This window comes from Ictidomys tridecemlineatus, chromosome 4 (genome assembly GCF_052094955.1).
Source record: "Ictidomys tridecemlineatus isolate mIctTri1 chromosome 4, mIctTri1.hap1, whole genome shotgun sequence".
Classification (NCBI taxonomy): domain Eukaryota; kingdom Metazoa; phylum Chordata; class Mammalia; order Rodentia; family Sciuridae; genus Ictidomys; species Ictidomys tridecemlineatus.
This window is the reverse complement of record NC_135480.1, coordinates 148,486,629-148,501,090: the sequence shown is the minus strand read 5'-3', so window position 1 is coordinate 148,501,090 and position 14,462 is coordinate 148,486,629. Positions and strand designations below refer to the sequence as shown.

Sequence of the window (14,462 nt, the reverse complement as noted above, 5' to 3'; positions counted from 1 at the left end):
TTTTTAAGAAAGAAGTAAATTAAAAGATACATGCCTTTCTTTATGGATCATTCCATGTAATATGTCTGTCTCTCAGGGGCTAGAGTCTGATCTAGGAGGAAATGGAGATGCTCAGGAGGTGCATGCAGAAGGAGGAAAATGTGGTCAGCTCACAGGTGGTATATGTGTTACTGGGGCATTTGCACAGCATTGCCTAATTGACCAATCACCATAGGTTACCCAGTGGGCTGTCAGGAGAGAAGGTAGGGGGAGAGTCATTGAGATTCACCAGGGAGGGCTCTAGCCAGAATCTTGAAAATGCTTCTCTCCTGTGCTCAAGAACTCACATACAAAGACAGATCAGAATCAGGGCAAACTCTTACCTAGCTCCAGACAAGCTCAGAACCAGGATTGGAGAGTAGGAAATGACCTTTTCAGAGCCCATCATGCCTAACCCACAGGGCCAGTTATTAGGAGGCATAAAAACCCATGAAACCTTTTTGGCCCAATTGTAAGTTTAGGCAGCCTATGCTTATTGCATCTAAATAACTGATGAGTACCCAAAGTATCATCCAAAGTGAAACAGAAAGATGTACCTCAGAAAGACATAAGGTGCAGAGGAGCTTATCTTGGTGATGATCCGAGGAGAGCCTCCACCTGATACTGTTCTTGGAGATCAGGAACAGGTCTTTGTTCCTCAGTGTTGAAGATAAACACCTGACAAATGCTGAGACCAATGAATAAAGCAATATTTATTTCAGAAAATAATCAGCCTCCACTCCCTCGAATCAATGGGTTGTTAATCTCTGTGATTATGCTCCTGGGCACTCTGTATTATTAACAATTTAGCTTCATATCTCTCCCCTTAGGAAAGCAGATGGAGAAGAAAGAGAAGGTAAAATTAAAAGAGGGGTGTTGGAAGGCTGGGGACACAAGCCAGAGAGCTCCCTCCACAAGCAAAAATGGAGGAATAAAGAAATTAAAGGAAAATACATTTTTACAATGCTTTAAGTATGTCTGGGTACAGAAAGTTTAGAGGTGAAAAACACAGCCTGACTAAAATAAAAGTTAGGTTACATAATATCCTTTTGCAGGGAAAAAACTGCCTCTCTCCTGGCTGTGAGGGGAGGACAGAGAAATAAACCATTTACAACTGCTGCACAAGGACCAGCAGTTAGGCAGGTGATTCCTGGCAAACCTGTGTTTGACCCAAAATACTGGCCTAGGAAAACCACACTGCATGATACAGAGTGTGCCTGAGTAGGAGAAAAGCAAAAGTGGAGAGCAGTTACACAGGGGATTACTGGTCTGGATTCCACCAGGCTCTCCCCGTGCCTTTTCAATCTGGTTCCTTGCAGGACGGTCTGCAAAAGTGCAGGGATGGCATAGATTGAGTTTGGAGACTGAACTCAAGAACAGGATACATGGCATTCACAGGTGGCACAGTGGACTAAGAATTGGCTCCTCCATCACATGAGTGAAACACAAGGGAGATCCCTAGGGTGAAGTCTTCCAGTGTGGACTGATAATTGCTTGGCCCTGGAGGTGCACTGATTTGAAATGTGCAGACCAAGTGGCATTCAATGAACAAACTACAGCCAACCTAAGCCTACACCCCACCTCCAAAGTCTCACCTACATGATTACCTCTCTCACTCTGGCAACTCTACCCTGAGGGTGGAGTAAGCATCACACTCCAGATGACCCCACATAACAATGCTGAGAACGGAAGCTGAGAATCTAAGGAACGCCAATGAAAACAACTCTTTAAGTTTTTCACTGAGACCTTTTCTTTTATTTTTCTTTATTTCTGTTCTCTGTTGAATTTTGACCCTAATGTTTCATGAACATTTATACATATTAATAGTTGATTTGTCTCATTTATAGCATTTTTAAAGTCAGGTATTTCTCATCATCAGTGTTTTGAGGGCAAAGATGTTTGATTAGTATATTTCAGTTTTGATTTTCTTTTTTATATTTATTTTTATTTTTTAAAAGTTTTACTTCATATATATTTTTTCTCTCATGTATCTGTTTTCTTTGGTTCTTTCTTTTTATTTTCCTGTTACCAGCTGATCACTATTGTTCTCTTTCACTATTCCTTAATTCTTACTTCTATCTTCTTTCCTAATCATCACATCCTACATCTTTTCTGTTCTCTCCCTGTCCACTATTTGAAATTGTAAACCCTTTTGCAAACATACTATTTTTATTGAAGACAATAACTGATCATATCATTTATGTTTATTGTTACAATTAATATCGTAGATGCCATAGCAGAAACTACTCAGTTTAATGTTGTATATTCTTTGCCTTCATTATTGCTATTATTTGTATCCTACTGAATCATAAGGTCCTGAAAACCTTCAGCTATACTGTAAATCCACAGGGCAGAAACTTTACTACCTCAGATATATATACTATTAGATGAATAGACAAACAAACAATATGAAAAAGCAGGTAACAAAGCACACCAAACAAACCAAGATACTTCAATGTCAGAATCCATGTACACCATGGTGGAAGAAATGTCAGAGAAGAAGTTTAGAATGTATATAGTTAACCTGATCTACAAGATAGAGGATGATGTAAGAAGTGTAATCAGAGAGAAAATACAGAAATTAAAAGATAAACAAATTCAATAAAGAGATGTTCTTAAAGAAAACCAAGTAGAAATCTTGTAAACGAAGGAATTAATAAACCTAATTTAAAATTCAATGTAAAGCATCAACAACAGACTAGACCAGGTGGAAGACAGAGTTCCAAGAAATGAAGACAAAATATATAACCATTCCACAGCTTTCATTAGGTATGATCTTAATAATTGTACAGTGCACATTTGGCCAATGCTAATTGGGCCCTGTTGAAATTGTAACTGAGCTAATACAGCTGAGTAGGTTATGCATGCAAGCATATGAATTGTTGGAAAAAACAAACAAACCTATTTGCACATAAAAGTTCCCTGGACATCTATCAGAGTTGTTTAATGAGCATATGACCAGAAACTCTGTTGAATATTTTTAAAGTTAAAATAAAGTTCTAAAAAGTCAACTCTTACCAAATGCAGCAAATATAGATTACAGTAAGAAAAAAGCACATTTTTGTGTGTGTGTGTGTTAAAACATGTTACCAAAATATTTTTTTTAGATTGTGGGATTCCATTTCTTCTTCATTTCTTTTTTGTTTGTTCATTCTCCACCCCCACCTCCCACCTCTTTCTCTCTCTTCTCCAATCTGTAAAAATACAGAATATAATCTCACATTACAATATTCACATTACAATATTGTTTTCAATCAAGATGTCTCCCAGAGGAGAAGGCAAGTACCATGAAGAATGTCTGTTAGAAAGTTAAGACTTGACTGTACAAACCTATTGTGTGTGTGTTTTAACTAGGATTCACAGTAAGATCCAGTTTTTTTTTCTCCTGTCAACAATTTATCCATTAATGCATCATATCTTTTATGGGTTGATATACCAGACTCTATACTATTTTATCTAACTTATCTTGTTTAGGCTAGAAGATAGTGTGGCAAATATGCTTGCTGGAAAACTTTGGGCTCTAAGAAGATACTACTTTATTTTTGGTGATGGAATTCAATGTAACAGTCATTTCTTGCTCTCTATAAAGGAAAGGCTGCAAATGGAGAATGACTTTAGTACACCAAATGGTTTGACGGTAAGAAAAGAGAAGAAAAGTTCAATGCAAAAAGGCCCAGGGCAAAAGGATGGGGTAATGGAGGAAAGATGGGGAGGGTGAACAAGAGCTGAGTAAATTCCATGGAGGTGGGTGGGGAAAGGGTGGAGCTGGGACCATTGGCTCAAGAGCTGAGCAAGAGCCCAGAGAATATAAAAGCCTGGTTGAGCCAGGTAGGAAAAGCAGGCTGAAGCCAGGGAAGCTGCACAGGCTCAGGTCTGTGGGTGAGATCTGCTGCATTCTCTAGAGAAAGGCTGCCAGTGCGAAAAAAAAAGGCCCAGATGTCTCACCTGTTCTTGATCCACCTCCTAGGAATCTGGCTGCTGCTGAGCCAAGTTTCCACAGCACCCCAACCAGGATGGTGGGAAGAGGTTGTTCAGATGTGTGGTCGCCAATTAGTCCGAGAAGTCATCAACGTTTGTGGCCATGTGACCTGGAACAGGCCAGTGAGATATCCCCATCAGAGATCTGCAGGTGAGAGCTTTGGTCTGCCTAGGCTTCCCCCATCCACCACCAGTGATCCATCACTTCCTATTGGTTGCTATGGGCCTGCCAACCTAGCCAAAGGATACTCAGGAAGTCTGAGATGTCATCCTGCTAGTGGTGTTTGTTGCCCAGCTTGAACCTTTCCTTTGTAACTTGCTTTTATTGAAAGAACCTCGAAGGGAATCTTGCCAGAGGGAGGAGAAATTCAAGAATAGCAAAAAGCCTCATCTAAGAGATACTTAGTATTCTTTTCACTTGGTACCATGTCAACACTGTGGGGACATGGGGAAAGCCACAGAAGAGGTGATGCTGCACAATTTCCTGCAGGAGATAGGTACAGTCCTAGACCCCAGAGGAAAAGCTGAGTAGGTCAGATGGCAGGCATGATGGTAACCTAGCTCCTAGGTGAAGCATCTCCTATTCAAAGGAAAGGGGGCTAAAAGTGAGCTGGTGAGCTGGTTATCTTCTAGTTTCTGTACCAAAGGATACATTGCAGCATGGTGAGACCTCTGCTGGGGTCCTGAAAAGTGAGACAGAACGTGTCTTAGAATTAGTGACTATCCTCCTTGTCAAAAACTGGCAGTGGCCTATGCCACGAAGATTACCTCCACTCCCTTTGAATATACCGTGTGGCAGGAGCCTGGCCTCCCCACCTTTTGAATTGGGTCTTGTAGTTCAAGTGTGACAGAGGTGATGGAAGAGAAACAAAAATGACTCGATGAGTACAGAAAAAACATGAAGGACACCAGGGAAATGGGAAGCTTGCTTCTTAGACCAGGAAAGCTGAAGATTTTATTGTTGCTTTCTAGTTTTAGAAATTTCAATGAATACATTTTTTTTTAAAGCAAGATCTCAGAACTAGGAGCAGTTCAAATATGGATTGGTTTATAAAAAATATGTTTATTATTTCTAAAGCATTTAGGAAGATTAAATGGAAGCCAAGTTAAAGAAGCAGTGAAAACCCATAGAGGGTTCTATTAAATCCAGAGAAAGCACGCTCAATTACCAACAATTAAGTGTTTTACATTTTATATGGTTGTGTAACTTATCACAAACCACAAGTAGATTTGTGATACCATTTGCATATGGTATACATAAGTGCTCCTCATGCAGAATCAATGTGCAAAATAAATACATCTACTTTTCTTTCTTTTTTGAGCATGAAAATGATTTATTGATTAGACATTTGATTTTTTTTTAAGAAGTAAGCCTACTGAAGATAGAATTACACAGCTCATGGAATAAAAAAATGTTCCATCCAGCACCTGCATCATTTCATATTTCCTGGGGACAATTTATGCATTCTGTATCATAGCCTCACCCTGAAACATCTACAGTGCTTGATGTTGATGAACTTGAATAGGATATAAGAAACTTCATGGATGCTCAGTTTGGCAAGTATCGTTAGTGATGTGACTTTCAGAAACATTCTTATGCACTAGAAATAGCACTACCTGCAGTGAGTCTTTGAAAATTAAAGAAAAGAATGCCATTAAATATAATCTTCAAAACAGGAAGGAAAAAAATATATATCAGAAACAATGTTGCAATGGGATTTTCTTTCTAGGAAATTAAAAATGTAACTTTTAATTAATAGGGTGATTTGTTGGTATTAAAAATCAGAGAAAAAAACCAATTTAACATAAATGGAACTTAAGAAAGAATGCAGGACAAGAGCTTCACTTCTTTGGCTAACTTATTAAAAACTGCCAATTGAACATTTTCAGTCAAATTGTATTTAAAAACAACAGCAGATCAACATTACAATTCAATAATCTAATCTAAGTATGCACTTGACAATGAAGCACATCTGAGTATGGAGTGAAGAGAGAGAGAGAGAGAGAGAGAGAGAGAGAGAGAGTGCTAGAGAATATGAGAGAGAACAGGGAGGAGAGACAGAAGACTAGGATTGTCAGCCTGTTGGCCCAAGAACAACTGAGATGTCTAATTTGTTCAGGTGAGACCAGGCATCATGTCAAATCTCCATTTTTTAGAAGGCAATTAAAAATCACAATTTCAAGAGCCCACAAATCAAATAAAAATATTATAAAAAGAAATTAAAACTATGTTCAAAGAGCTTTTTCTCCCAGCTTGTTTACAGCACTCCAAGGAAAATAAAAGCATCCATGACTATCACAGATGAAAACAAAATGTATGTCATTGGAATCAGTTATTTTTCTCTGAGGTATTATTTTCCTGAGGTATTTAATCTATATAGAAATTAGATATCATACTGTAACAAATTGTATTCTCTCTCTCTCTCTCTCTCTCTCTCTCTCTCTCTCTCTCTCGGTGTTGGATATTGAACTGAGGGCCTTGTGCATGCTAGGCAAGCACTCTACACACTGAGCCATATCCCCAGCCCCAAACTGTAATTTTCATAGTTCTGTTTTAATTTTCTTTAAACCTTGTTTAATATAATTTTTTCAATGTTGTTTTAATGATTCTGAATCTGGTTCTAGTTCTTTTAAATTTGCTTTTATGTCAATAATTAATATACTGGCTACCAGTTCTAATCAGGAAAAAAAAATCTTGATAATCTCTTCATTGACAGTACCCAGCAGAAATTACTGATGTGCAAGCAAACCATAAAAGATGCAGATCTCTAGAAAGCACATTGTGTTGACTATTTCGTTGTCTGAATATTCTTTTCCATGATTCTTGATGAGAGACTGTTTCAATCTTGTAAACATCAGTGTGCGAGTCTCACTACTATGCAGTTTCACGTCCTTGGACAGGAAGTGAAAAGCTAGAGGAGTCTGAGTTTTAATGGCTGATAAACCTTACATCCTGTAGAGAAGGAAAACACTTTTTCTTTTTTGCTACTTAAGAATGTGGCAGGAACGCATGCTGAGGTAGTCCATTCAATCCTTATTTTTTTCTTTTCTAAAAAATTTGGTCTCAGAATATTTCGGGAAGGGTGACATTTTGAAGAAGGCACTGCTGGGACCAGCTTCCATTGGAGTCTAATGCTGAGCACCTGGCTGTCCTCTTCTGTTGCTTTATCCAGGCACAGATTACTATTCACATGCCACAGGGTTAATTTCACTGGATCATATTCCTGGAGCTGGTTGCTTTTTAGGTGGTGGCATTTGAGCATGGTAACTGGGCCATTAAGTTTGGAAACATCCAAGCAAAAGTCATCTGTTCTAATTTCTTTATTGGCAGTATAAGATAAAACCTGATTGCCTCTCATACCATGAAAATTAAAAATTCCAACTTTTTCATTTTCTTTTCTAGCCATGTTATCTAAACACTGATTTGTTTCCACATTTCATATCTCTCCCAATGAAAAATAGTTATGTGGAATCTGAGAATCAGGGTAAATATTCTCTACGTACCAAGAAGAAGGTTTGTACTGTAGTTTGTGTCTTAGACCAAGTCTTGAAGATATATCCCCATAATCTACCTTTGTCACACCTGGAGAAATTAGATAGAAAAGATTCTTGAGTTCATCCATCCATACTTCTGCAAGTTGTTTGGTATTTTTATTGATGATTTGCCCTGTGCCTCCTGGAAATGTGTGTGGGTCGGGTAGCTTTCCAAAACACATGTTCAACATGTGAGCAAGTGACAATTTCCAAAATTCCTCCACATTGCCAAATCTTAAAGGAAATTTCTAGTTTTTCCTCCTCTCCAAATATGCATTCTAGCATCATATGTTCCAATTTCCTGACAGTAATCTCTGTCAATTGGAAAAAGGCCTCCTGCCATTGTAGGTGATCTGCCAGGAAGAGTCTAATCATCTTTCCTTCTGTCCATTTCTCTCTGGGAAACAGGATACCAGCAAAAATTGAGCTTCCAGTTGAATCCACCATAGGTCATATCAGAGCTTGCCATGTATTCAAAAGTATCATCAGTGATCACGTCAATTATAGGACATATCACTGTTCTCCTGTCATGTTTGATCCTTGCTAAGAGAGGCTCCAACCACCTAACTGTGCACTGGTGATGAACATCTAAGAAGGTGATTATCTGGCCTTTGGACACTGTAGCTCCTTTCAATCTAGCTCTGATCAATCCAGAGTGCTGTTCCATTCAAATTACATGATCTGGCACATTTATTTATTTATTTTGTATTTTTTGTGGTGCTACGGACTGAACCAGGGCCTTGTGCATATGAGGCAAGCCCTCTACCAACTAGCTATATCCCCAGCCCGCACTTTTAGTTTCTTCACATAATTCTCTAGAGGTCTTTTCAAAAAGTCTCTTTCATTGGTATCATTTACTAGAACAGTATCTTCTATCATGTGCTTGGTGAGCGATTAAGGACACTATGGACAGTTCACAGAAGTGTGCTCCAAGCCTCATTATGGAAAACAATCACCACACTTGTGTAGGAAGATTATCTGGATACACCTTTGTTTTACACCCTTCTAACCTAACATCTGGGAAAGATCTGTTGAGTGCAATCATCTCACTTGCCATTAAACTGAACTGATTGATTTTAAACATCTCTTTCATCTTTTCTTGATCCTCTTTAGGAATGACAACTGGTTTCCCCATTTCTCCAGGACCTTCATGAGCTTTTTATGCTGGCTGTAGAACATTCCTAGCAGGAAGTCCTCCCTCCTTTTTCTCATCACATTTGTTGCATTCACTGAAGTAAAGCAGCAAGAACGTATCCAACAGTACCCAAATTAAGGAGATGGCTAGGTCCACCCTACAATATACAAATTTACTTATGGCACTTTAAGTCAAATGCAAAATTTAAAAAGAAAACACACACACATACACACACACACACACACACACACTATGAAAATTATTCCAATACAGTTTCATCAGGAATCACATTCACACCCCCAAAGTGGTTTTTCACATGAATTCCAAATCCATGTGTCCCACATCTTCCTGTTCCGTAAGCAGCAGTGGTGGCTGCAAGCGATCCTCTGGGCAGTCTCTGGCAGTCACAGCGCAGTTCCAATGTGCTGCAGAGCATGAGCTACTCAGGGGCTGCAGTCCGAAGTCCTGCACATTTAGTTTTCTTTATGGGATTTAAAGTATGATTTAAAGTTATTTTCTACATTGTCAGAGATTGATATAATGCCATTCATTTCATAATTCTTGTATAATAGTTATAAAGAATACCACAGAATCTTGGAATTTACTAATTCAAACTAGGGAAGATGAGATTGCTTTGTATTTGCTTTTTGTTTGTGTTCTTTTAACCTGTTTCTCTTTTCAATATCAAAGTCTATTGACTTGGAGTAAATAGTCTGGGGAAAAGTGATTGCTAAAGAGATTTGTGAGAGACATATCCTCAGGTAATTATATCAGAGCTCTTGGAAATTCCTCATTTTAAACTTTATTCTGAAGCAGTAGCTTGCCACCATGAGATTGGATAGGTTAAGATTATTATGGTCCTCTTTAAAGGTTACTATCATAAGTCGAAATTTTTTAGTAATGGAAAAATTACTATGATAAAAAATCAATATCCAGCATGGAGCAGTGGCACACAGTTTTACTCCCAGCAGCTAGGGAGGCGGAGGCAGGAGGATCACCAGTTCAAAGCTAGCCTGAGTATCATAGCAAGGCCCTAAGCAATTTAATGAGACTCTGCCTCAATTTTTCTTTCAATGTGGTACCTCCAATCCATCTTTTCTCTCCTACTTTGATTAGGCTCTTATGTATAAAATATATTTTCCACTGCTTGAACAACAAAGGTTAAATTAAGATGACACATAGAAACTAATATGTGACCATGGCAATGGGGTGAGAGTAAAAAGCTGGTGGAGGCTGCAGTGAGCTGCAGGTGCCTTCAATATGATGTTGGGATGTGGTTTAGTGGTTAAGTGCCTCTGGATGCAATCCCTGGTACCAAAGGAAAAAAAATTCCCTCTTTTGTTTAAATTAGTGGTTCAATGAACAGCGTGACATCAGAAAGATGAGAGATGAATATCAAAGGGTGAAAAGTATCATGATAAAAGCAAAGAGGGGATGACGAGGAAAGAGGTGACAGAGGACCAAGTGGAGCAAAGCAGAACTTTGACAAGATTATAGTACTTTAAGCTACTCAAATATAAGGAAACCGAGTTGCTTAGATAGCAGGATACTTGTTGCTTCTTGTTCACTGTTCAAGTATATTGAGGAAATGCCTTTGTTTTTGTCTCTTCTTACATTTACAGTTTTCCTGATGATTCTTGACATCAATATTTTCTCCCCCTTCCCACTTATTTTTTTTAAACTTAATAGATATCATGCCATCCTCTCTCAATGAAGATAAAGATGCCTTCAATATGATGTTGGGAATCAGTCCTAATTTGCCCCAGCAGCTGAGGGCAACACCATCTGAGAGGCTGCCATTGTCACTAGAGCTACAAGGACAAGAACCTGCAATAGAGGATTCAAAGCCTAGTCCTGAAGAGTTGAAGGATATTATTCACAATAGACAAGGGGAAGCAGAAAATAGCCTTTCAAAATTGGAAAACTTAAGCTTGAATACTTATTCCCGAAAAAAGCGACAGATCAATGAAAATTCACTCACTGAGAAATGTTGCCAACATAAATGTTCCAGAAGATTTATGCTTAAATTTTGCTAAGATGAAGCTAATTGTGCACATCTTACCTGATGCTCACATGTATTCTTGATGAAATTTTTACTGATATCTCTTTCTGGCTGCATGATTATTAGAATATGAGAAATGACTATTATTTGATTTTTTCATTTGATGTGAAAGGAAATGTTCTTTCTGTTATTGTAGTTTCTATGAATAAAACTTCTTGTGCTGAAAGTCTTTTTGTCTTTTTTTTCCCACAATCTGATTACATTACTGCTTTTTAAAGTGCCATTAGTTGAATTTTTTTCAATCTTTGTCACTTTACCCACACATAACTCATTTTAATGCAATGCCTAACAGGAGTTACATAAAATGGATCAAATGCTTTTATTGACATTAATTCTTAGATTAGATATGACTAAAACCACAAAGATTTGACTCCTTTAATTTTGAAATATTTTAATGTCTTATTGAATAATTCATTAGAAGCAGTTAGATTGAACTCTCACCTTTATTTAATTAAGGACATATAAACTAAGGTTATATTCTCAGGTGTAGGTTTTGAGAGACAAAAATAATTTTTAAAGGAGATAAATGGATAGACATATATAGAAGAGAATAAGCAACTCAGTATCATATATATTACAGAACTAACTCAGTAAGGAAAGACAGTTTATGTTTAATGTTTTATTACTTACAAACCATTCTTTACCCAAAACAATTGTAGAGTAATATGAAAACTTGTTAGAAAAGCAAATGACATAGCTGAAATCTTCGTTTTTTGCCAGTTCCTTCAAATTACCTATACATACATGCTAGCCAGCATTTAAATGGGAAGGTAATATATTACATCAAATGTCTGGAAACAGAATTTAAATGGATTAAGACAGAAATTTGCATTGTGAATTCCATACATAACTAATGACAATGAAACCTCTAGAATTGATTAAATCCTCACAAAGCCACTTTGCATAGCTGCATAAATGTCTAAAAACCTTGGAGGCCACGAACCACTTTGGATGAAGTCAGGAAGATTACAGTCTAAAATGGAGCTTTCAATGAGGTTAATGCCAGGAATCTTACAGACCACAGAGCACAAAGGGCTCCCACCCAGATGCACGAGTCTGCTATTCACTACTGCCCTGATCCATGTCCTCCATCTGGACCTCCACACAATCCATGGAGGCAGGGTTTCTGGAACAGTGTGTATTTACTGGTTCTGATGACAATGCCAATTTTCTTTCAATGTGGTGCCTTCAGTCTGTCTTTTCTGTCCCACTTTGATTAGGCTCTTATGTATAAAATATTTTCCATTGCTTGAATAACAAAGGTTAAAGTAAGATGACAAATGGTAACTAATATGTGACCATGGCAATAGGGTGAGAGTCAAAAGCTGGGGGAGGCTGCAGTGAGATGGAGAGTTTTTACCCATCAACTCCTTATATAGCAGCAAAAGACAATCTGTGGTTAACTATCTACTACCAATACTCAACCAGCTAGTATCTTTAGTACATCCAGTGCTTATGCTACTAAAGTCTACCTAAACACCACGAGAAACTGATCACATTTGCTCAATGCAATTCTTATATAAAAATTACTGTTCTTGTACATGTATCAGTTTGAATGGTATTCTCAGTGAATTACAGAACACACTAGAGCAGTGGTTTAAACAATGCCTATGGAATAAGCATCCAACACTGGTTAGCCTCTGAATGATGCAGGAAGATCCATGCTTACAAGTCAGCCATGCTTAACATATAAGGCTCTTTCCTGATACTCTACACCTTTGGTGCCAAGATAGCTGTTTCATCTCCCTTTCTCAGTGTCTGTTTCAGGCAGGTAAGGAGGGGAAATAGGAATGCTTAGTAATGGTTCAGAAGGAAATAAAAAGACTCTGAAGTTGTGTTAATATTGTATTAGCCAGAACTGTGTCACATGGACAGGGATGCCTGCAAGAGATACCGAGAAATTATATTCAATGCTTGTGAGCTCAAGAGCTGAAGACAAGGGAGAAGGTTCTAGGAAAGCAGACTGGGAGTTAACCTATAGGTTACACATGTTCTCTGTTCTAGAACTAATAACACTTCATTGAAAGACAATGATGTTCAATTATTTATCTTTGTCAGTAAATTAACTCAAGTGGTAATGGACCAAGTGATACTCAGCAGGGAGGGGGATTTTGGAATCCAGTAGACATGGGTAGGAATCACAGCATATGCACTAACCAACTATAAGCAGGAACAAATTTATTTCCCCTTTACAAAGTGCCTTGTTTTATTTTTGTGGAAAACATTGATTTTTATGTTTAAATGATTAATTAATCAGAAATTATTACATTCTAGTTCATAGAAAAATATAGTGAAAATCGAGATTCCACAATTCACCCTGAGCTCACCAAAACCAACAGTTTTTTCTGTTATTAAACTCTTGCATTAGTGTGGTACATTTGCACCAACTTATGAACTAACATTGATGGATTTTTATTACTAGTTTATGCTAGCTTCACTCTTTTTGTTGGACTGTATGGAGTTTTAGTTCCCTGCCTGCAATTCATTTGGATGAGGATTTTGAAGTAGAATAACTATATCACGTGGCCATAGTTCTTACATTCTCAAGTTGTTGAGGAATCTTACATTCCCACCAGGAATGAACAAAGCTTTCAGTTTCTCCATATTCTTGACAACATTAGCTTTTTCCCTTTGGAAATGATAGATATCCTAATAAATGTGTAATTCTATCTCATTATAATTTCTTCTTCTTTATTTTTAATTAACAGAGCACAATTGTAGACATTTAGGGGGTACAAGGAGAGGTTTTGATATGTATATATAAATACACACACACACACACACACACAAAATATAGAATTCCTAAAACAAATTAATTCTTGTGCCTATCATCTTGATTACCTGTCCTTTTTTTGCAGTGAAGCACTTGAAGTTGACTCTTAATTATTTTGAAAATACCCCAAACATTATTATCATTATTGACTCTGGTCAACCTACTGTGGATCTGTTCTCAAAACGTTTTTTCTCCTATCAGATATTTTATGCTCTGATCAACAACTCCCCATTATTTTTATTCTCAAGTCCCTCTCCTAACCTTGGTACCTATCATTTTTCTCTGTACTTCTAGGACCTCGACTCATTTGGATGCTATGTATAGTGAGATTGTATGGAATTTGTCTTTCAGGGCCCACTTTATTTCACTTAATACGGTGTCCTCCAGGATCATTCCTTTTGTAGCAAATGACAGGATATCCTTCTTTTGTGAGGCTAAGTAGTATTCCCTTGTGTATACATATGCCACATTTTCTTTTTTCATCCATTGATGGAAACATAGGTTGTTTCCACATCTTGGCTCCTGTGAACAATGCTGCAATGAACATAAAAGTGCAGATATCCTTTGGATTACTGCTTTTCTCCCCATCCTTTCCAACACTTTTTTTTTGTCTTTTTCATTAAAGCAAATCTAAGATCTAAGACATGGTATTCTGGTTTTAATTTATCTTTTGTCTAGTGATGCTTGCCTAACATTTTTTTCTGTGACTGTTGACCATGTAGCATTGTTTGAGAAATGTCTATTTAGATTCTATGATGATTTTAAAACAAGGTTGTTTATTTTCTTGCTGTGGAGTTGTTCAAACTCCTTATGTGTTTTGGATGTTGACCCCTTATTGGATGGATGGTCTGTAATATCTTCTTCCATTCTGTGAGTTGCTTCTTCATCTCACTAATAGTTCCCTTTGTTGTGTAGAGCTGTTTTGTTTGATATCATTTATTTGTCTATTTTTCTTTTCTTGC

The 14,462-nt window shown here is 37.5% G+C and overlaps 1 protein-coding gene and 1 pseudogene across 1 annotated transcript; one reads left to right on the top strand and one right to left on the bottom strand.

Moving 5' to 3' along the window:
* The first annotated feature begins 3,954 nt into the window (after positions 1–3,954).
* Positions 3,955–10,802, top strand: LOC144376886 (prorelaxin H2-like). Its single transcript, XM_078045141.1, has 2 exons — positions 3,955–4,147; positions 10,355–10,802. Exons 1-2 carry the CDS (start codon positions 3,955–3,957, stop codon positions 10,699–10,701), a joined length of 540 nt encoding a protein of 179 aa, XP_077901267.1. The 3' UTR covers positions 10,702–10,802.
* Positions 7,061–8,707, bottom strand: LOC144376885 (polypeptide N-acetylgalactosaminyltransferase 1-like; annotated as a pseudogene).
* Positions 10,803–14,462: the final 3,660 nt, after the last annotated feature.